The following is a 25842-nucleotide window of genomic DNA, read 5'->3' as shown; positions in this document are numbered from 1 at the left end:
AAGACTGGGTGAAGCTGCCCGCCTGGCAGCGCGGGAGTGCTTGGACGGAGCTAATGAAAGCCATAGTGTTAGAACTGAATGAATTTTCCATTTCCAGTATACTATCAAGCTCACCTTTTGATTTACCCATGATGTATGTATGTTGGAGTATAGATTTCGTCGACAGAAATATTTTGTTGTGGAGACATACGGTTCTATCGATAACATTCCGGGTGGCGGCAATGACCACCCACGCAGCGCTTAATTATCCGCGCCGGCGGCCGTAGGCCGGGGATTTCTACCTGTTACAAACACTTTCTACCCTTCCAGTTTTTACACCACACCAGTTCATGAAAATCCAATCGTCGCCCCTATGCGGCTGTCCTGTCTCGTTCTTCGTCAGCCATGAATGCTCGCAGAGAGGGGATCGATATCCTCACTCAGAGTTCCTGGAATAACGCGAAGAACAGCCAGTATGATACTGTCCTGCACCACCTGCGGAACAATACAAGCCTAGCCTACCTCCTTGTGGCCCTGATATCCATCTACTTTATAGCGAACCACCTGCGGTTTATTCCCGTGTCAATAGCCCGGAACCTCTGGGACGTCGCCGTGTATTTAATTCCGTCCAGGGTCGTCGCCGCTCTCGATTCGAAAACGACCGCCGACTCGTCCGGCGAGAACACCCGTTCGATGACTTTCCAGGAGAAAAGCGACGCCATGCAGCGAATCTTCGGCCTCGACAACTCCTCCTTCTCCCTTATCCCTCGCGCTCGCGCCTTGTCAGGCATCGGAACGGCACTCTTAGGCAGGGACAATCTCCCGCCGGGACTAGGAAACTGGGACAACTCATGCTACCAGAACAGCATCATTCAAGGACTGGCGTCTCTCCGCTCGCTTGCGGAGTTCCTGGAGCGGAACATCGATGGTCTCGGCGACAAGGCGTCGTTCTCGACCCACCATGCCCTGAGAGACATCATCGATCGACTGAACAGCGCGTCCAGCTACGGCCAGCGACTGTGGACGCCGCCTGACCTAAAGTCAATGAGCAGCTGGCAACAGCAGGATGCGCAGGAATACTTCTCGAAGGTTGTGGACCAGATCGATTATGAAGTGCAGCAGGCTACGCGTCGACAGACTCGCAACTTGGGTCTGAAGATGGCCGGTCCACAGGAGCATGTGATCGGAGCTAGTACTCTGCAGGATGTTGCGGCGGAGATTTCTTCACAGCAGTCGCCCGAACGCCAGTCACTACGCAACCCGCTCGAGGGTCTCCTTGCGCAGCGAGTCGGCTGTATGAGATGTGGGTGGACGGAGGGTCTTTCGCTCATTCCGTTCAACTGCCTGACCGTTCCGCTTGGCTCGAATACGCAATGTGATATCCGCGATTGTCTTCGTGACTACATGCACCTGGAGCCGATTGAGGGCGTGGAATGTGCCAAGTGCACCCTGTTGCGTGCGAAGGACCAGCTACAGAACATGTTAGAGCAAATAGAAGAAGACAAGAAGCTGCAGAGCGCGTCGGACGCCTCGCAAATGGGGGCCGCGCTGAAAAAGTCCGCCGAGGAGCGGTTACGCGCCGTGCAGGAGGCCCTCGAAGACGAAGACTTCTCCGAAAAGACGCTCTCGAAGAAATGCCATATCCCCTCGAAGAACCGAGTATCCTCAACGAAGTCGCGACAGGCGGTTATCGCACGGCCGCCAAAGTGTTTGGTGGTCCATATCAACCGAAGCATGTTTGATGAATTCACGGGGCTGATGAGAAAGAACTACGCGGCAGTCAGGTTTCCTAGCTCACTTGACCTTAGCGAATGGTGTCTGGGAACTGTGTCTGCTGATGGTGAAACGTGGGACACGAACCCCCGTGAATCCATGCTCCCCTCTTCCAGAGATGCCAGGGATACGTTTGACCGCCGTTATCAATTGCGGGCCGTGGTAACACACTACGGCCGTCATGAAAATGGCCACTATATCTGCTATCGGAAGTACTCAACCGAGACCTTCCCCGCCCAAGTTCCGGAGTCCGTTATCGAGGCGGACGGTGACAAGGAAAAGCCCGAACGCTGGTTTCGGCTCAGTGATGAGGATGTGCAGATGGTCAGCGAGTCCAACGTTATGGCGCAAGGCGGAGCGTTCATGCTCTTTTATGAAGCGGCTGAGCCATCTTCTATCTCGAATGCAAGCGACGAGGCTGACCCAGCGGAAGACGTCTACGCGTCTAGCTGCGTCACTATGGAAGATGTTTCTTCATCGTCTGCCACTTCCAACACATCTCAGGCGACCAGTGTTTCATCCTCCGAGAAGGTTGACCTGCCGATTCCGAACGGAATCTCCCTAGCTGACGTCGACTGATCCCTTCACCGTCCAATTCTTTGAGGACATCCCTATGCATTGTACCTATATGACATTATGATACCCAAAACATCAAGGCGTTCTTGTTTCGAATATTCATTATTCTGCTTATTCATGAACAACAGTGCCGTTCTTCATGCTATTTGTATTCAGCATTTGCCACTGGTTTGTTGCGAGTCTTTACATCAGTGAGCTCGACAATGTACATTGAGCGTAGTCCATAATAACACATGCCGTATCAAGGCGAACAGAACACTAAACAGATCCTCCTAACACCCGCTTTAGTGCAAATACATAAACCCGTAGCACCTTTTCCTGTATCCCTCAATGAGTGCAAGCTCAAAAGACACCAGCTCGAGTCATAACTTCATGAAACTGCTCCAGCGTGACCCCAGCACCAATCCCCGCACCGCCATTCGCCTCCTGGATCATATCCCGCAAAAGGTCATCGCCAATATCCTCCTTCAGTTCGCGAGCAATGCGCCGTAAATCACTAACGGTGATGGGCCGGTCCGCGCCGCGCGTAAAGAGCTGGAAGGCGCTGTCCACCTCGGCGGCCATGGCATCGTCATCGCGCGATCTCAGCTTGGCCGCTGCGACAGAAAGGAAGGGTCCGTACGGAACGAAACCGGTGGTTGTGGGGTCTATTGCGGATAGGATGGAGTGAAGTTCTTTCGAGTCGGCTGGTCCCAGCCCGAGCGCACTGGTTTGGTCAGCCATGCCATATTCCATAGGGTATGAAAGAGGTGTGGATGTACACGAGGGCCTTGCGCACATCTTCCCGAGGGATGACGCCCTCCTTCTCGTTCTTGAACTCCTCGTTTTGAGTCGAAAACAGGTGAAAGACCTCCTTGATCTCGTTCTCTTCTTCGGCGGAGATGTCGTTCTCTTTTGCGAGTTTGGACTGGCGCGAGCGCTTGGGCGCGGCTGGGGCTCCACGCTTCTTGGGTAGCTTGTCTGGTTAGACTGAGAAGTATGATGGAGTCAAGTGCGACTCTTACCATGTTACCCAAGTTTGTGATGCGCGCAGTGCTGATGCGACTGGGAATCTTCAGTCGTGCGTGAGGTCAGAAGCTCGAGGATGAAGTGGGCCGTAGAGCCATTGGTAGGTGGTAAGTGGCAGATGCTTTGTTTCCTGGCTGCAAGAGTCTGTATCAACCACATGCACATGCGCGGAGGATTGTATTGGAGGAAAGAAAGCAATGGCGAACGATGCGATGCGATGCGACAGCAGGGAGAGGTTCCAGGTGGGCTTAATCTCCGCAGCCTGACGTCGCCGTCGATGCCTGAGGCCGCAATATACCTGGTCAAGCCTAGCGTTGTTTACTGTTAGTGTCACTCTTCCACTTCAACCTTACCTACGTCTCACCATTATCTCATCGCGATTGATGTCCTAATGCCTTTGGTCTGACGAAAATGAGTGTCATTATCAATCATTAGCAAAGAGAAATGGCGGGACGATTGGGTCAGTCACTCACATGCTTGAACCGCTTCACCATGACGCGAGAGTTAGCCATGGAACACATGAAGTTGATGTCAGAGTCCGGCCTGAACTGTCTGCCTTCTGGCCAGCGGTCAGTGAAAAAGGCCCAACTTGAATAGCCATACGTCTTTTCAACATCCTTTCTGCACGTCGTAGATGCCACCCGTCTCCGCAGGAAAATCACCTCTCTCTTGTCCCATGTCTCCCGGTCTGGTTACAGAAGACTCCCTAGTCATCTGTCAAATGGATTTTCCAGTCAAGCGTGTCTCACTGCTATGTTTGACTCACCACCCATAAGTATCGAGCATTCGGACGATCCCACAGATGTCAAGGATTTGGAGGGGCCATCCAGCGGGGGTCGTACTTCTATCGTGGACCTCCCCTTCGAGCTTCTTTCGCTGATCTTCGAGTCGCTGCCTTTCCTGAGCAAGGTGTTTTGCACTGAGCTCTAAGCGCATGTACCGCCTTTTTGGCTTGATCCTCAAAGATGACCGGCTTGTCTATCAGAGACTGTTTTCGAACGCAAAATTCTCCATACCTCTGGACCGACCGGATATTCCGAGGAATCGGCTTCTTCTTCGGCTTGAAGACCAGCGATTTGCTTTCTGTTCGCGCTGCCTCAAGCTCCACCCTCGTGATGAATTTCGTGATTGGGAATTGTTGCTCCCTCCTTTGAGGCGACAATGCATGGTTTCGGCCGAAACAGTCAACCTATGCCCATGTTTGGCTTTGACGGGCCGTGATCAGATGAAACTCAAGAGATGGTTGAAGACTGGTTTCCTTGATGTCTTGAAAGAATACCGAATCACGCAGCAATTCCAGGTGTTTTTGCATCCTGATGGTCAGTGGCGCCTCGTTCACCACTGTGTCGTCACCCACAATGTAGATGCATTTATTCGAATCAAGATGACAGTCTCGCTAGGAGATTTCCTAGATGACGATGAAACGTCTTTGACTGTCCATACAACGTTCAGTGTCCACTTGTGCAGTCCTTCACCCCCGCCAGGCGCAAAACCTTATCTTTCCTTTCCTCAGCCTGCCGGAGACCCCCTTTGGCTGTGCCTGGGGTTGGACATAATGAGGGCCATATGGTTTTCTGAGACACAGAGGTCGTGCCGTTCGTGCGGGGCTTGCGTAGAGAAGATCTCACGTTCAGATGGTGGGATGTTGGCCACAGTTCAATGTACACGCATACTGGTCTCTCTTCCATCCATATTGACGTCTCACAGGTGGCCCGAGGCTTCTTTGTTCGGTCATTGGTATGCACCGTCTGGACGGCGCTTAGCCTCGATTGTTTGATCGATCCAGAGGGAGGCTAGAAATGGATAGAGCACTCAATCAAGACTTATGTCCGTGAGGCATCTACCCTACTACACTACTAGGGCTAAAGAGTAGAAAGCACCATGAGTAGAGAGAATAGAGTTGATTCATAACTAACTACGGGCAAGCCTCCGGACATATACAATTAAGGCCCTGGTGACAACTAGTACAAAGAAAGGAGAAGGGAACAATCTCCCGCGGTTCCCCCGCTTCACTATTATCATTGTTAGATACTGCAGCAGACCAGCTAGCCTGAACATCTTTATAATCCGTCGACGCAATGATATCACTCCAGCTAACTGAATTTATAGGGATTGATAGAGCTCGTGTTCTTCATTAGTAGTATTATAATGTTTTTAGTTTAGATATAGTTAGAGTAAAAGATTGTCTTTAAGAGAGATACAAGCCCTTTGACCTAAATCAAGCTACATAGACTAATATTTAGAGTAAAGATTCACCGCACAGCAATCAAAAGTGAGATTACAACTTCACCAATATATGGAATATACCTTCGTTATGCAATGATACATTCGGTCATCACCCACTTTAATGACTGCATCTTCACAGAGGCACAGTCTTTCCCCTTTAAAAGGCCCGAACCCTCTTCTTGCCAATTGCTCCCATCTGATCCTCGTACATCACCAGAAGCCGAGCGCAAATACCAGACGGTCTTTCCCCTTCTATCCTTCCATACTGATATACCTAGGTAGGAAGATCGCGGTAACGTTCAGTTCTTGCCGCATACAGTGCCTTCCTTGCACTGCTGTTGCATCCTGCCGTCAGCATATATAGACCCTGGACCCCCTCCCGTGTAAACCATTCTGCGTCCATGTCTTCAGTGTCAACATGACACCATTTCAGTCTGTCTTCTCTCAACAACACACATCACCACTACCATCACCACGACCAACACCACCACTACCACTATGTCTTGGGAAACGTTCGAGCGCGTTTCAGGAGTAATCTCCTTTTGCTGGACATGGATAAGCCCTGTCCTAGTCAGCTTTGGACCCGGAAAAGACGCGTTCTTTCGCCAACGCTACTGTGCCTCGACAGGCAAATGTCTTGGGAAACTTTCGAACGAGTTTCGGGAGTAATGTCCTTTTGTTGGACATGGATAAGTCCTGTCCTAGTCAGCTTTGGACCCGGAAAAGACTGGGTGCAATATTTCTTCCCTTCTTTGTGGCCACCAAAGAAGGTCCAGCCCACTCAATCCGATCCCGAGAGTCATGAGATGGGATAACGTCGATCGCAGCTGCTCAGCGACCTCGAGGTGACAATTGGCAAAGTTCAGACAATCGCTCCGAAATTCGAAGCACAGCATCTCGCACAGGAGGAGTCCTTGCGGGTCCTGTCCAATGAGCTCGCCACTACTAGCACGGCAAACAGCCAGCTAGCCGTAACCTTGAAGGAGACGCAAGCAGAGCTCCGACGTCTTCAGGCGGATATCCGAGACCGAGCGGTGGAGTTTAGAAACCGAGAGGCGGTTCTGGAGGCCAACATCGTCACCGACAAACCTGGCGGCATTTATGCGTCTTACTGGAACCCGTTAGTTGCGGACTGATCTCCATACTCGCGATAAGGACCACTAGCTGCTCCGGTAGCTCAGGAATCAGTTAGTCGCTACCCTTCCACGGCGTCGCATCCACGTGAACAGTCCAACTCGTCTCAATGGGTCAACAAGGCCCTAGAATCACTCAACATGGCGACTCGTGCAGAACATCAGAAGCGTGAGACTACTGCAACTCTTGACAATGTGATTCGAAATCTTGAGATGCTGCGCGACAATCATGCGGCACTCACCCCAATCAAGGATGCCTGTTCACGCCTTGACGATCTCTTGCGACAGCATGCTGACGAGCCCGACGCGTGCGAACTCATTCACGCAGCTGCTGAGATATCCTTTAGAAATCTCAAAAAAGCCGCCAGCAGCAACTCTTAGGATGCTTTTCCGCATCGCACTGATATGTCAATGCATGATCACCTCTACCACTTTTCAACACTGCACTGACGACATCCCTACAAATCACGACTTGATGACCTCTTGCTTTCGGCATTCTGATAACTTACGCCTTTCTGTACCTACTTTACGCTTCATAATGCTATTAATGTCTTTACGACTCACTGTCTTTCGCGCTAATTCTCGCGTTCACGGAGTTTCATGTTCACCACGTTGTGTTTTCCATTTCTGACGCCTGGGACGAGCTTATTCCTAGTTAATAGAGACAATTAATCATAATCATCATCCATCGTCAGTTTCTTTCTAATTCCCACGTCACGGCAATAAGGCCACGACAAGCGGTAAATGCGGTAGATGGCAACCACGGTGGTCTCGAATACGGCCGAATTTACATTAGGTACAGTGCCATTACTCTCGTTAGGACTATATTATGTACTCAGATTGAGTGTCTAGCTTGGGGGAAGCTGAAGGATTGATTCATCATAAACACAGGAACAAGACAGTGGCGATAAAAAACCATAGATCTATAGAAGGTGCTAGTAGAGGCATGACTAAGTCCGATAACCCCGGAAAGCGGCTGACGTAACTGCAGAGAGCCTAGTTACGGATAATCTGCTTTAAGTGTCACCCCCAGCGCATCAGTGCCTGGTTATAGGCACGTCCCTCTTCACGCTCTAGTAGTCCTCATCTTCATCATGGATGTAGAGCTGTATGTGTATGACCTGTCTAAGGTACTCCACCCCTCGATTCATTAACTACGATTCATCACTAACATCTGCAGGGTCTCGCCCGGATGGTATGTCCTAGTCATATATCCTATGACGAAGTATATCTGATGAGAATAGTACTCGATGCCCCTGACAGGGACACAAATTGACGCCATCTACCACACCTCTCTGGTCCTGAACGGCGTGGAGTACTATTTCGGACAGGGCATCCAGACGGCCATTCCCGGCACCACCCACCATGGAGAACCCATGGAACGAATCCATCTGGGCCAGACCGAGATTCCCACCGACGTGGTCGAGGAGTATCTACAATCGCTAGCAGAGATCTACACTCCAGAGGTAAGCCTGCGTCTCCGATTGCACATCAGCGACTGACCCGTCAGTCCTACGACCTGTTTCTGCACAACTGCAACAACTTCACCCAAGATCTTGCCATGTTCCTCGTGGGCAAAAGCATCCCCGAGCACATCCGCAACCTCCCCCAGACCTTCCTGAGCACACCCTTGGGCCAGATGCTCAAACCGCAAATCGAGTCCGCCCTCCGCGGCGTCACGCAAGCCCCAGGCACCGCTCTCCAACCAGCCCCAGCGGCAGCACCTCCCAGCACAGGCAAAGTGCACATCGTCACCAACCTCGCCCAGCTCGAGGAATGTCTCGCTTCGGCGGCGCAATCCTGCGCCGTCATCTTCTTCACCTCGGCGACCTGCCCGCCGTGCAAGATGGTGTACCCGACGTACGACGAGCTGGCCGAAGAGGCCGGCGCCAAAGCGGTGCTGATTAAAGTCGACATCAGCACAGCCATGGACGTGAGCATGAAGTACAACGTCCGCGCGACGCCCACCTTCATGACCTTCCTCCGCGGCCAGAAGACAGACGAATGGAGCGGCGCGAACCCAGCCCAGCTCCGCGGCAACGTCCGTCTCCTCCTCGAGATGGCGCATCCCACCCACCCGCACCGCCAGCTGGACCTCCCCAGCCTCCAGCGCCCCATCACCTCCTACGTGACCTACAAGCGCGTCCCGCCGCTGGACAAGCTCGTGCCCAAGCTCCACCCGCACGACGACCACCCTGTCCTCCGCGCCCTCCTCGACTTCATCCAGCACCGCTTCGCGTCTCCCGAACCCGCCGCCGACACGCCCCTCCCCGACCTCCCGTCCTTCGCGACATACCTCCAGACGACAGCGGCGGCGCTTCCCCGCGAAAAGCTCTTCGCGCTCGTCGATCTCGCGCGACTGCTCTTCCTCGACACACGGGTAGCCGGGTTCTTCGCCGCGGAGCCGCACCACACGACACTGATGGCGCTCCTGGCCCCCGCCGCCAGCGACGCCGAGCTCGCCGCGGCCCCATACGCACTACGCATCGTGCTCCTCCACCTCGCGTGCAACCTCTTCACAACCCCACTCTACGCCGAACACCTCGGGACAAGCCACACACTACGCACAACGCTCCTCCGCCTCGTCACGGGCAGCCTGCTGGACGCGCACGCCAACCTGCGGGTGGTGGGAGCGTCGCTGGCGTACAATCTCGCGGCGGACAACCACAACGCGCGGCTGGCGGGACGGGCGGAGCGGCTGGCGGAAGAGGAGCAGGTGGAGCTGGCGGCGTCGGTGGCGGAGGCGATCGAGCGCGAGACGGAGAGCGCGGAGGCGCTGCACGGGCTGGGGGTTGCGCTGGGGTTGCTGGTGTACGAGGCGGCGGTGGACGGGATGGTGGTGGACGTGTGCAAGGCGCTGGGGGTGGGCGCAACGGTGCGGGCGAAGTCGGGGACGGACGCGGTGCTGCGCGAGATCGGGGGGTTCCTTGAGGGGTTGTAGATCGGATTCGGGTTGGGCGCGGGGGATGTCGGATTGCGTGGATTGCATGGGGTCTACAAGTAGTTAGGTAGAGTTGGCTTACGATAGACGGCGGTCTGGATGGAGATTAATTAATTTCTAACTAAGAATTCGTGATGGAAACCAGGGTATGTCGCTAGCTATGCAAGAGGATCACATCAAATGCAATGCGGGAGCTGAGGCTCGGGGTATGGCGCTGAAAAAAGAAACAAGACGTAACAAGACAAGTACACGACGGGGTATCTGAACATCGGACGGGAAAGACACGCTGAAACAGGGAACAGGATCGCTGAAGAGAAAAAGTCGGAAGCAGACAGACAACAGACAGGTAGACAGACAGATGACGCTGAAACGAACTACCCGAAAAGGAAAAACCAGGGTATGCCCACCAACACCTCGCGCAACGCACGAATCAGCAATAAACAGCACGATAATAGAATGACACATGCGCAACCAGGCACAATGCAAACAAGTGAGTCATCGGGGGTGTGTGTGGCAGCCCGCGCAATCTGGCGGTGAAGACGAAGTGAGGCGGGGGGGAGGGATGAGGAGAAATATGTAATATCGCAGTATGCGCCGACAGCGATGGGGAAATTAGGTAAGCCGCTCCAGACCGCGGCCAGGGTGCCTGATTTGCTCCGGCTGCGGCGCCTCGACCCATGCACGTGCCCCCGGCCATAGGCGAGGACTGTCAGATGTTCTTCAGGCGGAAGAAGAAATGATGCCCTATCACTCCGGTGCGGGTGGTCATGTTGGGGGTATGACTGGGGGTGTCATTTGCCACCCCCATGTCGAGGAAAAAGCAACCCAGCGTCTGAGTAACGGTGGCTTGCGCGATGGAGGACAGCCTCATCAATAAGACTGGCAAAAGCTGATCGATCGATGGGGACGTGCTCAGGCGCGAGTGGCCTTGGAGGCGGAGGTAGTGCGACGTTTCTTCTCGACGATGGCCTTGCGCTTTCGGCGCTTGGCGTTTTCGCGCTCGAGGGCGGCGAGCTGCGCGACGCGGAGGGCCTGCTGGGCGCGCGCGTGGGCGTGGACCTGGGCGAGCAGACGGGCGCGCTGGGCCTCTTCCTCGGCGGCGGCGCGGATCATCTGGATCTGCTGCTCGGTGGTGAGGTCGAGAGGGTCGCGCACGGCGGACTCCTCGTCGACGGGGGCGTCGGACATGGGCGACAGGTCGAAGTCGAGCTCCTCGTCGGAGATGAAGGCACTGGTGGTGCAGACGTCGGCGGCGGAGTTGATCAGCGAGGGGCGGTTGGGCCAAGAGGGAAAGGCGCAGGAGTTGGAGTTGCTCACGCCAAAGGCGGCGGAGAAGGAGCCCTTGCGGGGGGTGATGTCGAGCAGAGAGTCGGTGGGCGAGGGAGGCGGCGGAGCGGGCATGGAGGCGAGCGAGTGATCCAAGTCGCAGGAGGAGCCGAAGCTGAACGGGATGGCGACGGTGTTGGTGGGAGAGGCCTCACTGGGCGAGGAGCGGATACTGGCTCCTTGACTCCATGGCTGGAAGGGGTATGGACAGGGTTTGGAGTACTTCATTGTGATGTGTGATGGAAGTATGGGGATGAGTGAGAGAGGAGAGTGTGTGAGAGTGAGGAAGAAGACTTCCTAGGATGTTGTAGAAGATCAGTGTGTTGTGGTGAAGTAGATAGTGATCAGGTCAGGTCGGTCAGAGGAGGAGCCTGTATATGTAGGCAGATGGACAGAACAGCATGGGCCAGATCGATCGGAAGGGTGTCTGGACTCCCTTGCATGGAGATAATCTTCACCGAAAAGAAAATCGCATGTATCCCATAATAGGTAATCAGTTCGCAGGCAAATAATGGATCAGTCCAGTGTACTTTGGGCTGTGGTGAGTTGGATCGCTGCCAGGTAGTAGATGGATGGATAGATAGATATAATCCAAATCTTCATCGAGGCTGCAGACCCTGGTCCATTTATCACTCTTATTTTCTGTTATTTCTTTATTTATTTATTAATTATTTATTTGTTCGATCTATTTTTTAGCTTATTGGATTTATCGGAAAATGTTTTTATTTTCTGAAAAATAATATTTCAAAAAGAAAAAGATTACCGGTCCGCGGGCCGGGGAAGATCGGATGGGGAATTTTATTACTTCTTTTCTTTCTTTTATTTTATTTTACTCAATATTTATTTTTATTTCTATTATTTAATCCCACAATCCCGTACTTCTTCAATAAGAACCAGACATCCCCATGCATCTGGTCAAAGAGCAAATGCCTTATGTACCTCCTCCGTACATACTCTCACCGCTCTTCAGTTTGCCAGCATGTATGTCTATCTGTACCTCAATATGCCTGTCAACATCAAACGCATCCCATGTTGCGGTCAACCGCAACGTGTCGTCTGTAGGGTCGATAATAATAGTCATTATAATGAGGCACCATCAGGCACCAGGCGCAGGCACAGGCACAGGCACAGGCCAATATTGGGTATTCGACTCGGGCGGTAATTGATAATAAAGGCAGAAGAAGAAACAACTATCAGATTCGGCGGAAATCCGTTCTCCCGCCGCGCGATCCGCACTCCTTTTCCTAGGAGAACCCATAGTTACGGAATAGAGTACGTACGTACCTTAGGTAGAGACCCCCACGAACCCAGCATCCTCCACGAGCGACCCAAAACAAAGGAGTTTCGGGTCAAGGAGACTCTTCCCCGCGACCCACTGTTTCCCGTTCCGTCCCTTTTTCCCTTCTTTCAGGCCCAAGTCACACCAACTCCAGAAGATTCGCACCGTTGAAACGCCCACAGTGCAACCTCCCCCAACTCTCGACCAACACCGGCAAACGAAGACGCGACGGGACCACCGCCGTCCGTCGCCTTGATCAATCCGGATGATTGGGGAATAATACTGCGGAGTGTGCCTCCTTCGACTTCACCCATCCACGCCCCCGCGGGTCTCCGCCTCAGCCGGGGAAATTCTCCCCGTTTGACGGAGTAACTCTCCGTTCTTCTCCGTGCCTCTCCCGATCAGGAGGATGACCAAGAGAACCGCTCGGAAAGGACATGGCATGGAATGGAGATGGGGCCGCAGGATCTCCCAGCGAAATGGTTTCCGAGGCATCAAATGCACCCACTCAGCTCCCCCTGACTCCAGCGGGTAAATTAATGAGGATCATCGTTTACGACTCCGTACAAGGCGAACCGTCTTTGTCCCGAGGATTCGGGCTCGATAGATTTCTGCCCTTGTTCCAGTGCCATGGGATCCCATCCGCCCAACGCGTTCATGCGGCTGGCGATGCCTCGGTCGGCTGGATCAGGGGTTGATATTGTCCTCTTTTGATGGTGTCTACAGTGTGTCTGGATGTTTGATGCGTGTTTCATGCACACTCAAGACGTCTATGAGACAACCAGCCAGTAGATACATGGACAGATGATAGGTGACAGACGGTCCATCTCGATGGACTTGACAAGACCAATCCATCAGATGCCACCCACTTTCAAAGTATAGACGATAGACTGTCGACATCCGGCTGAATATGATCTCCTGCAACCTAACTACCTGTAGACCTCGGCTCAATTCTGACAGCAACGGTTCTAGACCTCGGACTAATCGATCAATAGTACCTCCTCGGGCATCCACCGGGGAAGCTGATTCTGTCCCGCCGCCGATCGAACCGTCGCGTCGGATTTCCCCACCGCCGCGTCGCCTTCCGCAGCTCTGAGGATTTATCCATCAAAATTGGGTCGGCCGGCGTTTGAGACTGATCAACTCGTCTTCTTCCCCGGCGAGGGGGCTGACACGGAAAGGCCCGCGGGAGAACGGAAAGGGGGGCCGTTGGTCCCAGGAGACAGGATGCCCCCTTTCTTGGGATTCATGAGCCATCATCTGGCAAAAGAAATACCGAGGTGGTTCCCGGTCGAAGGGATCACGATCTCGGGGTCCTGCATCCCCGAGGTCGTCGTGGGTACGTACTTTGGCGGCTGACGAGTCTCGCCGATTATTTTCCGGTTGACGCCGATGGCTGCTGTCTGCACAGGAACGCATATGTAAATGCATTCGGCATGGGGAGGCATTCCTGCACTGCACTATCGACAGAGAGCAGGGAGAGCAGACAATACATCCCCGTGAACGAGCCATTGGTCGATCGCCATCCCATGATCCCGGATACCTCTTGCGGGAGACAGCTCTTCATCTGCACTTCTGCAGGATTTATCGTCATCTCCAGGAGTATCCTCCTCTGCAGCGAGAAAGGCGGTGATACACCGCTTCCTCCATGATTGGACATCATGATGCCATGCCATCTATTTCCAACCCTTCCGCTACAAGAATCAGGTATATTGTCGACGCCACGACGGACGTCCGTGTGTTTGTGATGATAAATCACTTCCCTCGCCCACTCAATCCGTATTCAGTCTGTACCTTCTGCCCCGATCGGGAACGAGAGCTTTGGTCTCCATGTCGGGCTGGGTCCGGAGTTTAATCCCCAAGCTCTCCCTGCTGGGACGCGCGCACGGGATTCCAGGGAGAGATCCAAGCACTGACCGGATGCAGCGCTGAAGCAAAGCTCAGACAGAGCGGGCTCCGTGCTCCAGCAGGTGGTGAACGGGAAAGCGATTAAGATCTGCCTCCTCGCAGCGGAAGGGGCTTCCGCTGAAGAAAGCCGCTGGGGATGGAGTTCCGGGTTCCAAATTGACTTCCCAAGGGAGAGCGCTGGGAGGTTCCCCGGCCGATCTCCAGCTTGGAGGTGGATACATCGAACATGGGGTAAGATGTAAGGAATGGGCTGGGAATGTTCGGTGGCGACTGCAGCCCACTTGATAGATACATGCCTCCTGCACGTACATGCCTCCGGATTCTACTTCCAGCGCGATGGGAGGAGGGAGGAGCATTGACTCGTCGCTGTTTGGCGTCCCCACCCTTTGGAGCTGGATGATTCATGTCCGACATACTCCGAATTAGCTATGTGCAGTATACCTCGCTGTATGCACTTCAAGGTATGTGGCGGAGGGCCGCTCAGCCACCGATGTAAACAGAGCTATTGTTCTGCATGACCCATGCTTGCCACCGCCAAAACTGGTTTCTGCGGATCTGAGGTCAGACTCAGAAGAATGATAGACAGCGTCATCGTCGAAGCCAGATGACCTCGATCGCGACCATATCGCGTCTGTCATCATCTCGAATCATCCATGCTGCTCGGACATTGTTTGTTGTACAGCGATAAGCTTACGATACATCACTCGGGCTTCTCCGACCGTGGTCGCCTTGATGATATTGGTTGGGGGGGGTTCGTAATCTGAATCAGCTGCATCCGAGCGTGGGATGAGATGGCTCCGGAGTAGATACGATATCGATATCCGCTGGCTGGCGTGTTTCGCAGGGATCCAAATATAGGCATGGCCCATCCCACCGTTTCAGTGGCTATCGCGGTCAACTCGGTGTCTATCTCGTCGTGGTAAACACCAGTAACCACCATCCCATCCACTACTACCTTACTCTCCCGAGATATCGCCATACATGGTCGATTGGCTATGAGAGCCTCCCACCGAATTTCCACACCCTGATTTTGCAATAACCGCCCAACGCATCCCCTCCTATCACCCCCATCTCCCCCCTCATCCCCCCTCTCGGACGATCCATCAGCCATCAGGTAGTATTATTGATCAAACGAGTCCATCCCTCACCGCCAAAAAGGATCACCGCATCGCATCTAGGGAGAAAGGGAGTGAACAGTCCAGAACCCGACCAGAAACCAGGACACCCCCTGCTCCCCGCGCGCCCCCAGAGGGGTCCAGAGTGACACGAGCGATCGATTTATCCGTCGCGGACGGACGGGGCTGCAGCCCTGCCGAAGACGCGTTGCAATCAAGGATCTGAAGAAGGGTCCAACTGTCCTACTGTCCAACGGCTGACGCTCGAGCATTAAGCGGTAAGCAACACATGCACGGCTCATTCACCGCCGGTTCTTGGGGTTTGCGTGGATGTGGGATTCCGTCCGCGCTGTAATTACCCGACGCCTGATGCCGGGTATATTCACGCCTCCGCATTAATAACAAGAATAATAATGGATATTATGGATGATATCCCGTTGAGATTGACCGGCTTTTTCTCCTATGGGTTGAGACCACCTAATCCATTCGACGATCTAGACTGAGCACGCAACCCCGAGATTCTTCCAGAAATTCACCGCTCGAACCCAGCCCACATCCACCCCACGCCGGAGCAGATAGATTGGCCACGGTACCCCCATGTCCGTCTGATCACCCCCGGCCCGGTGCTGTACGGAAGCGTTCTCGAACGCGCATCCTAGTCGTTTCGAGCGGTCGAGCGGGCGCGGTTTCAGGGTCCGATGGGGCGAGGTTTCTCCGTCGGTCTTTGTTGGCCGTTGGAGAGGGTTACATGGGCTGGAGTGAGGCTTTTGGTGTAATCTGGCGGGTTGTTGGTGGAGTTTATTTCTTTGTCTGGTTGGTGGTGGATTGATGAGATATTCTTTGTATCTGTAGGTGCTTTTGCTAGATGCGGGATGAAGTGAGGACATTTATATACCTCATAGAGTACTGATCTCCTACATGCCCCCATTCCTTGGTCTCTAGAACCCGAGAGATTGAACCTAGTTCTTTGATACTGGGGCAATCAGTCTGTGGTAGTATTAGTAGGATTTACTCTTCGGCCAGAAGTATCGGCGGCTTGGTCACAGATCTACAACAGACTGATTTGAACTAAGGATCACAATCATGTATACAACATCATGTTCAATGACCACTCTGACACTCTCCATAGTAACTATCCACCTCCCTCGTAATCATCGCGCGGAAAACCTCCCCCGGAGTCACCAAGGACTAGGCAGCTTCGCATACGCGTCAAGGTGAACCTCCCAACTCCCACACATAAAGCCAGACCCCATCTCTGACAACCTCATCCCATTCCAACGCATCAATAATCCCACGATGCCCGTCACAGAGCTCGCCCTTCTTCACCTCAAAAACCGCCGTCAGATCCCACCCGAGACCAAATCCGCCCTCGTATCTGGGGCCTCCGCACAAGCCCGCTTCGCAGGCTACCCCGTGCATCTCTATTCGCAGGTAGAGGATCCCTCATACATCTACCTGCTCGGCGGATGGGACTCGGTATCGCAGCACATGAACGAATGGATCCCGTCGCCGACCAATCAGAACATCATGTCGTCCCTCGCGGACGAGATGGAGGTGGTCTGGATGTTCCATGTTGGGGTTGAGCCGGCCTCTGGGGAGACGCGTTCGGCGAGTAGCCCGCTCGATGCGCCTGTTCTGGCTATTGAGCGGTGTTTTGTTGGAGAGGAGAAAGGGGATTTTGAGGATAGTATGGCACGTGTGAAGGGTCGTATGGAAGAATGTACTGCGCCGAGGATGCTGCGGTGTGGATGGCGGATTGACCATGCAGAGGGGAGAAAGGAAAGGCATGAGTTTGTGGTGCTTAGTGGATGGGAGGATGTGGAGGATCACCTTCGCTTTCTGGAGACTGGATCTGCGGATGACAAGTACAGGAAGGATCGGATGGAGGGAGTAGAGCTGCGACATGCTCGGTTGATGGAGGTGGTATAGTCTTTCAACCTCACTATAGGCCTCTCACTATGGAAATATTTTGAGTTTAGTTGGTATGTCAACTTGACTTTCTTCATGGCTTTCTAGACTATGAAGGCTGTCATACTAGATGCACCGGCAGTCTTGACTGATCCACTACAGTCGACGCATAAGTGGATCACTGAGAGGTTCCCAGGACACTGTGTATCCATAAAGCATGTCTCAGTTGCATTAGTACAGTAATTGCAGCAATCTCGGCTGCTATCATATATATTCGACACCCCCAGTTGTCTTCAACAAGATTATAATCGTACAACTCCAGCTCTGCACTGATCTCCATCATACCAGCACAAAAGCTGACAGAACCACCAAACCTACAAACCGCATCGTCATAACCACCTTGCTCCCCGCAGACTCTGTCTCAGTAGGCTGGGCCGCAGCAGCGGTGGTCGAGGAAGCATTCAATATTCCGTTTCCAACACCCTTGATTCCAATATCAAACGGCGCAGTAGTCGAGTTCCCATACCCGCACTTCTGGATATTCTTCCACCCATCATCGACCCAGGTATCTCCCGCGGAACCCATAAACAACATGTCATTTCCGACCTTGACCCGACGATGGGTGTCTGCATCGATGTTGAGAATGGAGGGATCTCCCACAGTCCAGAGACTATACGGATACTGGTGGTTGTTCCAGTAATACGCCAGTGCGCAGACCCAGTTGCAGTCAAAGTCCGCCGGAAGGACCGAGCTTTGCTGAATGTAGCAGAATTGACCGTCCCTGGGATCATCAGCATTGTGTCCTGCAACAAGACTAGATGTATAGAGACGCGTACTCATCCTTCGCGCATGACTGCATGAGTGTATACTGGAACAGGGACCCGATGGTCTGAACGGGTACGTTTTCCTCTCCATCTTTTCCGAGGAACCCCAGTGACTTCACGGCAGCATCGCCCGGCTGCGCGCAAGACTCCTTCACGTTTGCAATGTACTTCGATAGCGAAGATTGGCAAGTTGGGGTACAGGTTTGAGTGAAGTTGTCGGGCTCCATGCTGTCCAGGAAGTAGCGCTGCTCACCGGCATTTACTAACTGGACTAGATACTCGTTGCAGTCGATCTCGGCGCTGTACGCCTCTTTGCATTTTGAGGACGTGGTGGTGGCAAGGCTGCTCGTCGTGTAGTTCCAATATGATGTTGTAGTGTTGAGACTGAAGGCGTGCGACAGAGCAGGTAGAATAAAGACTGAAATGAGTGGGCACTGCATTTTGAAATGAGGTTCAGGCTGTTAACGAAAGTGAGTTGTGTATGTTGAAGGAGTGTAGAGTTGGTATATCGGTCTAGCGAGCGGACGCAGAGGATAAGATGAACGACCACTGTCGAATTCCCCCACAGTGTACAGACAAAATCAAATGGGATCTTCAGATTCCTCCATTATTGAGGCTCTTATATATTGGGTGTCGGGCAGGTCCGCCATCTTCTAAAACTAGCCTGCGATCCGGTGGCTCGGCGTTGGTGGTGGCGGATTTTAGCGATATTGCGATCCATTTTGGTCACAAGAGCAGATGTATCTTGTCTTTTCTGGAGCAGAACGAGCATTTTTGATATGAGAGGAGTCCTTAACGAAGAGGGAGCTTTGAACAGGAAAGGTTTTATCAGATACGGGCGTGGACTGGTACAACAGATCATGTCTCCAGAAGCTGCCAAGAGAGCCATATTCTTAGCGCATTATTTGAGGTCTAGATGGAAATTGGCGAGTCGACAGCAGCCCCATGGTAGTGCCCTCTCTTTGGTTCAGGTGGGGATAGATTCGACTAGTCTAGATAGAAGTCAGCGTCTAAGCGAGGAACCGTCAATAAGGCTAACATAGTTTCCTAGTAGTCTTGCATTGAGATAATCCCATAACAATATTGGGTGTTCAGGGTCCCTCTCATTCCGGTGCCCCTCTAAGCGGTCTGTCCAGAATCTGATTAATGTATCTACCTCACTTGTAATGGTGACATCGGCCCGGACGAATATGACATAGAGTTGTCAACATTACCCCAACCCATAAGCCCTATCTTCACATCTTTTCCTCCTCTTCACAGCTCTACGACCTGCTCTGGTTCGTTTTTCCCAGTCAATGTGGATCAAACTAGACTACAAACGACGCAATGTGCAAGACAGCGTCACCTGCATACATCGACTGGTCGAGTCCACGCCGCACCGGTTCTTGACCCGTGGCGACCTCCAGAAAGTCGGAATCCGTGCAGAGAGACGCTATATGTCCCCTGGAAACTATATCGCCTTCAATCCATGCTTCTTCAATCCTCGGCCCCCAGATTTTGCCAGTAATCCCCGTACGGACAGTGAGAAAACTAAGAACTCCGCGGTAGACAATATAGGAGAGAACGAGCATCAGAACACAGACACAGAAGCGGCTGAAAGACCAGGACCCCGCTATCCTTCGATCCTCGGTAGGCATCATGGAGATAGACTTGATAAGATCGTACCTGGGTCGTTCACCATGAGGACCTTCACCTGCCTGTCTGACAAGGGGTAAGTGGTGTGTTCCACCTTCCTATGGGAATCTCACAGAACATACTTCAGGGCGACGACCAAAGGGAAATGGAAAGAAGATCCTGCTCTGGGTCTGCTCGACGTGTCCAGCAGCAACTGGCGCGCAGCCGTCTGCATAGAGGACCCAACCTACCGCCATCCACACGCTATAATCGACGTGATGACGGATACAGATGTTGTGAGCGTGGATCTTTCAGCCGGGGAAGTCAAGGCCATCATGAGGACCATGAAGACACGCATGGGCATTAGCTACTACCGTGACCATGTCACTCTGCCAGTACGTTTTACCCGTGCCTTGCACACCATTCTGCTTACAGACTGCATAGCTACTGATGATATCGTACTTGGGTCCAGACTACGGAAGGATTATCCACGCGCATCATGATGGCAGCCGCATGGTCGTCCAGCATTCGAGCCTGTTCAATTTGAGAGAACCCACAAACAATCATATTGAGCTCTTTCTGCGATATTACTGCAGCGAGCCTGCACGCGCATCCCAAGGACTATGGTTCAACAAGTAGCAATTGTTATCTTCGTTGGATGTTCTAATATGGGAGCATATACCAAGAACGGATTGGCGTTTCACGGCGATGGGGGCTTTTCTTTTTGAGGACCGGTGTAATTGGTGCCGAAAATGACCATTTTGGATGCGAGCGGCCGTTCTTCCAGCCGTGACTTTGAATATTTGAGAGAGCATGCGCTATTAATATAGGGGAACACGAAAGTTCTACTTCGAAGATGTCTTCCTCAGGTCACCACACTTCCGCAATCATGCGTAGGATTAAGGGTCGTTTCAGAAAGTTAATGAAAGCGGAACTCATATTCGATAGCACATGGTATTTTAATACATTGGTTCAATCTAGGCGAAAGTACTATGCTGCTTGGATCCCTTACTCATGTCCAGTTGAAGCGCTACGAACGTTCCAACATTCGGTTAGATAGCAACGTTCCACAAGGTCATTACCATGTAACCGGTAGTTCATCAATGCCAACATCCTTGTGTGCCTCTGAATATCGGACCTGGTCGTGGGGTACTCCGAGCTTCAGGTTCGGCAGTCTCTGGAATAAGCAAGCTGTAATAGTCAGTATGAGCGTACCATCATGGGACTTGGTGCTCACAGAATACAGCCTCCAGTTCAGCACGAGCCAATCCTTCAGCAATACAGCGGTGATCACCGTAGCCATAGGCAAGATTCTGCTCGGAGTCGGTCTCTCGATGCATATTGAACGTGTCTGGGTCCGGAAAGACGTCCTCGTCCCGGTTTGCGGATTGGTTTGAAGCGATTATGCCTTCTCCAGCTTTGATGTGCTACTATCTGTCAGAGAAGGTTCCGTGGCTTTTCCAACAGTGGATTTACTTACCTTATCCCGCAGCGTGATATCGACCTTCGCCACCCGACGGGTTGCGAATGAGGAAGCTACATGGAATCGGCAAAGTTCCTCGACGAATTTTCTCGCCAGAAGCGGGTCTCTTCTTAATTCCTCCAGTTGTGAGGGATGTTCAAGAAGCGTAACGACGCCCTGAGAGCCAGTGAGCGCTCAGCATACAGGGAGGTAGTGACGAAATGATCTAACGGGACTCACCAAGTTAATCATGTTCACCATGGTGGCATTCCCGGCCACTAGCAGGAGAAAAGCCAGCTGAACGACATCTAACCTATCGAGGTGACCTGGATTGAGCTAATTTATGTCAGTCCAGTGCGTGGCGGTCTCTAGTTATCTTCAGGTCATACCTGTTCGGTAATCAACGTACTGATTAGATCCTTCTTAGGATCTGCAATACGTTTATCGACAAGACTTCCGAGGTAGGCGAGTAATTCCCTGTGATACACACTCCGTTCAGCCTCGTTGTCAAAATATTTAAAGCTCGTAAGTTGTAACTCACTCGTTGGCATTTTGGGCTGCTGCTGCGGTTGAACTGCCGCTGCTTCGAACCGCATTCTTCTGTGTCAGGTAGTCCATGTCCTCAGTAGGAACTCCAATGATGTGGTAGATTATCTTGAGTGTCTTCAGTCATCTATCTGTCTTGCTGCTCAGTGAGAAGGTAATTTACGATCGACGGAATTGGGAGAGAAAATCTCTCCACCAAGTCGACAGGCTCGTCGCACCCCTTTGCAATCATATCATTCAGAACATTGTCCACAGTTGACTGGATGAACGGCTTCATAGAATCAATATACTCTGGAGTAAAGAAAGCCGACACCATACTCCTGTTCGAAACTGATCAGAATCTGCTTGAATATGGCCTGACACTGCCAATACCTTTGACGCATATGATTGGGAGGATCCATATCCACAAAGGTCGGTCTGTTCTTTGCAGCTGCCTTGCCCCCGGGATTCATTTCCGGAAATCCAGCCCGGCTACGTTCCTGTAAGTAAACAGACGCTCAGTCAGACTATCCGCTGGGGCTTTTCGCTGTAATGTACCGGGATACTGGATTACCTACCTTCGAGAGTCGAGTATCAGTCAACACATTGCAAACATCTTCATGCTTGACGACCAGCCACGGTAGACTTCCATCCCAGAGCTTCACCCGAGACACTGGACAAGACGACCGAAGTTTCGCGAATTCAGCAGGAGGCTCTGCAGCACGCGGTCGCGCGAAGGGGAATTCTGGTGCGTCAGTCTGGGTTCCCGCAGCGGCTTCGCGAAGAGGGCCGCTGCGTGAGGTGAAGCCAGCCAGGGAATTGAAGCTTACGTAGCTGAACCTAGGTCGGGGGACTGGTCGGTACTTGGCCCAAAGGGATGGTCGAGAAACAGCTCTGGTAGTTGTCATGGTGGATAGTAGGTATCACAGGTGATGATGGACATGAATGAGATTGAGTGGAGGCTACCACTTTCTTATGAATCTCCACGTCTAGACAGACATCTCTCACTCCGTAGACATGGGACGAGTGGCAAGGGCGGGATCATATGAGGGCATACATTGTCGAGGTGGTGCCAATTGAAATGACAGATGGTGGTCAGCCCATCGATGCATTGTGTAGATATCTCCGCGGCGGTTATATATGAACACAGGATGACCTAAATCGGGCCTGTACCGATGCTACACAGTAACACAAGGTATGTCAAAGCCTGAGAAGAAAGTGCAATTGCATTCTTCTGGACAGGTTCTCCATGAATTGTCTACAACGTCTGGAAACATGACTCCCAATGCTCATTATCCAGTGGCTCACTCGAGGTGCCGACGGCATTTGCTTTGATCTCCTCATTTTCCCGGTATATTATCTCCCGGAACCGCGGAAGGTGATGCAAACCCCTAGGTATACTTCCGATGATTCCAGCCGTTCATTTCTTTCCCCTCACAATACATCCCGAGATGCATTGCGACAGTTGCGCGTCATCGTTACCGTACCCTTGATACATGCATCTTTCTTACCTAAAAGCTTCTCCTATAGCCTGTTTTAGTCTCCAGACACCTGGTCCAATGCCCTTTTCGATTCACAGTCCCAGAGTCAATCTTGAGGCTCTGCAAAGGAGCACATTAGACCCTAATTCGTTGGGCTGGCAGCATACCTATATTATTCCATCTCGTCTATGTTCCGTGGCTCCCATAATGGTATAATAGAATTATAAGAGACAGTTTGTTCGAAAAGTATGCTAAAACCCCAGCACTAGTGCCTCACATCACCATGTCTTTGATGTCATCTTGGAACACAACTATAAGACGACACGTTCCTCTATAAAAATTCGGATTATCGTACCTTTCGACCTAAAGCTGCGAGTTTCTTTTCTTTGCCTTTTCAACAAGTTTCATGTGCTCTGCTAACAGCGACGCTGAAGATATCATCTCAGTTCTTTAGACATGGCTTCCTCTTCATAACCCTAGAAACATATTGCTCTCAACCTCTCCATGGTGCGTCAAGGAGACCAATTCAAAGTTAATAGTTATTGACACGATATTCTCCGCCTCCTTCGAGTCTTATATGAGACAGTGTCATAGATTCCCCTTTTTATTCATAACTTAACTCTAGTAATGAAGGTGGCATGGCTCACCAGCTACAATGTCACGGTATCATTTGAGCATCACCAATCCTCACGCTCTGTGTATTTCCCGTCATAGTCGCCCAAAGAAAAAAAAAAAGCTTCAGCGGACTTAGTCGACACTATTTTTGGGCGTTTTCGTACTCCGGGGTAACTATTTTTTGCATTTGGAGATGCAATCGGTGAGGCCAGAGTGTTGCTTTAGCCGGCGATACGAGCCCGTATAACTAAGACATATTTCTGCAGATCAAGACTTTGACCAATGGTGTGTCCCGCTTACTACATGCTCTTGGGTGTTTTATTGCTTGCAGTTCTATCTCAGAGGGCAGGAATCCAGGAAAGATAGTTAACTAGTGCACTGCAGGTAATCAGGATCCCGAGGGTTGAGGACCGTACAGACTGAAAGGCTATAACCGGCTTATGTGATTTATCTGACAGTTCTGATGTCTCTGACGATTTGCTCCACACAGTAAATCAGCCCTTTGATTCAGGACCCAAAAATCTGTGTGAGCTTTCGGTCTCAATTCATTCCGCGCACTCTCTAAATCAAGCCACACATCTATTCAAGCCTTGGGGACTCTCTTATCCAGATAAATCATCTGATCTATATGGGGGTGGCGCACACTAGTGGCAATGATGCGACAATCTAGTCAGTCCACCGGCCTATCGCGCATGAGATGATAGCCGAATCCATCTAGTCAGGCCCTGAAGGGCCCCATGATTACGAGCCGAACCGGGTCTACCGGGACACCCGTCGGAGCCCCTGAAATCTGGGCTTGAATTGCTTTTATCACGCTGGATAGGAAAGGGTTCTCTGCTTTTCAACTTATCGTGAAGGTACAGCCATAACACGTCCCTGCTTTTGCCATGCTAAGGCTATGCGGGGATCATCTGCAGATTGTGGTCCCCGAGCAGAATGGAACAACTCTACTCATAGATCTCGACCAGGATCTCTGTAAGCGAACTCCAACAGCTAATCAAGATTGTCCTCACAGGCACGATGAAACCTCAGACCAAGGCCCTGCCGGGACTTGATGCAGGGGAGTGGGGTTTATGTCCGGCAGATGGCCTCTCGTTTCTACGCATGTAACGTTCCATACGAGCACCAGGGAACCTAGCTAGGACCTATTTATTGCGCCTGTCCCATCCCAGTAGTTCAAACTCGCCCTGAGCATTTCCGTATTCAACTCATCTCCAATCCGACTTGACCATGAAGACAATCATCTCTTTCCTAGCAGCCGCTGGCGTAGCCCACGCCGCCGTCCAAGGATTCGACATCTCCCACTACCAGTCGAGCGTCAACTATGCCGGGGCCTACAATTCCGGTGCTCGCTTTGTCATGATCAAAGTAAGCCGCCCGTCCCTCTTGCATTCTCAGCTAACCCCCATCCAGGCAACCGAGGGAACCACATACACAGACCCGTCCTTCTCAACCCACTACACGGGAGCCACCAACGCCGGCCTCATCCGCGGAGGCTACCACTTCGCCCGGCCGGACACCAGCTCCGGCGCCGTGCAGGCTAACTACTTCCTCAAACACGGCGGCGGCTGGACAAGCGACGGCATCACGCTCCCGGGGATGCTGGATATCGAGTACAACCCGTACGGCGCGACTTGCTACGGGCTCAGCGCATCCAGCATGGTGTCGTGGATCTCCGACTTCGTCGAGACCTACAAGAGCGCCGTCGGGCGGTACCCCATGATCTACACCACGGCCAACTGGTGGAGTACGTGCACGGGGAACAGCGCCGCCTTCACCGACTGCCCGTTGGTGCTGGCCCGCTACTCCAGCTCCGTTGGCACCATCCCCGGCGGCTGGCCGTACCAGTCTATCTGGCAGAACTCGGATAGTTACGCGTACGGCGGGGACTCGGATATCTGGAATGGAGATGAAGCTGGGCTTAGCAGGTTCGCGAAGGGTTGAGTGCCAGGATTGTTGGGAGGCAGGGAGGTTGTATTGGCCATGGGAGACGTTGTCATGGAGGTTAGTATAAATGAACGTGAGGTCTAGCTGCGTATTCCTGCCTGGTTAGGGCATGATAGAAGCTGTTAATGACTACGAATGAGCTCGCTGGGTAGCTTTGGCGGATATAGCATTATTTTTGACCCGCTTTCCACAAATGGGGTCG

General features: G+C 52.3%; 9 protein-coding genes across 9 annotated transcripts; 5 read left to right on the top strand and 4 right to left on the bottom strand.

Moving 5' to 3' along the window:
- Nucleotides 1-384: 384 nt before the first annotated feature.
- Nucleotides 385-2331, top strand: ATEG_06147 (ubiquitin-specific protease UBP1; the record flags this gene model as incomplete). The annotated part of the gene is made up of 1 exon (XM_001215325.1): nt 385-2331. The coding sequence occupies one exon, from the start codon at nt 385-387 to the stop codon at nt 2329-2331; it is 1947 nt and encodes a 648-aa protein (XP_001215325.1).
- A 339-nt stretch (nt 2332-2670) lies between these two features.
- Nucleotides 2671-3335, bottom strand: ATEG_06146 (EF-hand superfamily Ca2+-modulated protein; the record flags this gene model as incomplete). Its single annotated transcript, XM_001215324.1, has 3 exons — nt 2671-3034; nt 3090-3283; nt 3333-3335. The coding sequence occupies 3 exons, from the start codon at nt 3333-3335 to the stop codon at nt 2671-2673; spliced, it is 561 nt and encodes a 186-aa protein (XP_001215324.1).
- Nucleotides 3336-7945: 4610 nt separating this feature from the next.
- On the top strand, nt 7946-9636 carry ATEG_06145 (bifunctional C97 family peptidase/thioredoxin family protein; the record flags this gene model as incomplete). Its single annotated transcript, XM_001215323.1, has 2 exons — nt 7946-8161; nt 8206-9636. 2 exons carry the CDS (start codon nt 7946-7948, stop codon nt 9634-9636), a joined length of 1647 nt encoding a protein of 548 aa, XP_001215323.1.
- A 912-nt stretch (nt 9637-10548) lies between these two features.
- Nucleotides 10549-11190, bottom strand: ATEG_06144 (uncharacterized protein; the record flags this gene model as incomplete). Its single annotated transcript, XM_001215322.1, has 1 exon — nt 10549-11190. The coding sequence occupies one exon, from the start codon at nt 11188-11190 to the stop codon at nt 10549-10551; it is 642 nt and encodes a 213-aa protein (XP_001215322.1).
- A 5370-nt stretch (nt 11191-16560) lies between these two features.
- On the top strand, nt 16561-17280 carry ATEG_06143 (uncharacterized protein; the record flags this gene model as incomplete). Its single annotated transcript, XM_001215321.1, has 2 exons — nt 16561-17187; nt 17239-17280. 2 exons carry the CDS (start codon nt 16561-16563, stop codon nt 17278-17280), a joined length of 669 nt encoding a protein of 222 aa, XP_001215321.1.
- Nucleotides 17281-17511: 231 nt separating this feature from the next.
- Nucleotides 17512-18436, bottom strand: ATEG_06142 (uncharacterized protein; the record flags this gene model as incomplete). The annotated part of the gene is made up of 2 exons (XM_001215320.1): nt 17512-17953; nt 18009-18436. 2 exons carry the CDS (start codon nt 18434-18436, stop codon nt 17512-17514), a joined length of 870 nt encoding a protein of 289 aa, XP_001215320.1.
- An 855-nt stretch (nt 18437-19291) lies between these two features.
- Nucleotides 19292-20249, top strand: ATEG_06141 (uncharacterized protein; the record flags this gene model as incomplete). Its single annotated transcript, XM_001215319.1, has 3 exons — nt 19292-19707; nt 19759-20005; nt 20055-20249. The coding sequence occupies 3 exons, from the start codon at nt 19292-19294 to the stop codon at nt 20247-20249; spliced, it is 858 nt and encodes a 285-aa protein (XP_001215319.1).
- Nucleotides 20250-20827: 578 nt separating this feature from the next.
- On the bottom strand, nt 20828-22505 carry ATEG_06140 (cytochrome P450 55A3; the record flags this gene model as incomplete). The annotated part of the gene is made up of 7 exons (XM_001215318.1): nt 20828-21037; nt 21091-21249; nt 21313-21408; nt 21462-21549; nt 21614-21726; nt 21909-22097; nt 22176-22505. The coding sequence occupies 7 exons, from the start codon at nt 22503-22505 to the stop codon at nt 20828-20830; spliced, it is 1185 nt and encodes a 394-aa protein (XP_001215318.1).
- Nucleotides 22506-24923: 2418 nt separating this feature from the next.
- On the top strand, nt 24924-25637 carry ATEG_06139 (lysozyme; the record flags this gene model as incomplete). The annotated part of the gene is made up of 2 exons (XM_001215317.1): nt 24924-25061; nt 25107-25637. The coding sequence occupies 2 exons, from the start codon at nt 24924-24926 to the stop codon at nt 25635-25637; spliced, it is 669 nt and encodes a 222-aa protein (XP_001215317.1).
- Between the last annotated feature and the right edge of the window lie 205 nt (nt 25638-25842).

Source organism: Aspergillus terreus, genomic scaffold (genome assembly GCF_000149615.1).
Source record: "Aspergillus terreus NIH2624 scaffold_8 genomic scaffold, whole genome shotgun sequence".
Classification (NCBI taxonomy): domain Eukaryota; kingdom Fungi; phylum Ascomycota; class Eurotiomycetes; order Eurotiales; family Aspergillaceae; genus Aspergillus; species Aspergillus terreus.
The sequence above is the reverse complement of the archived record's forward strand: the minus strand, read 5'-3'. Positions and strand labels throughout refer to the sequence as shown.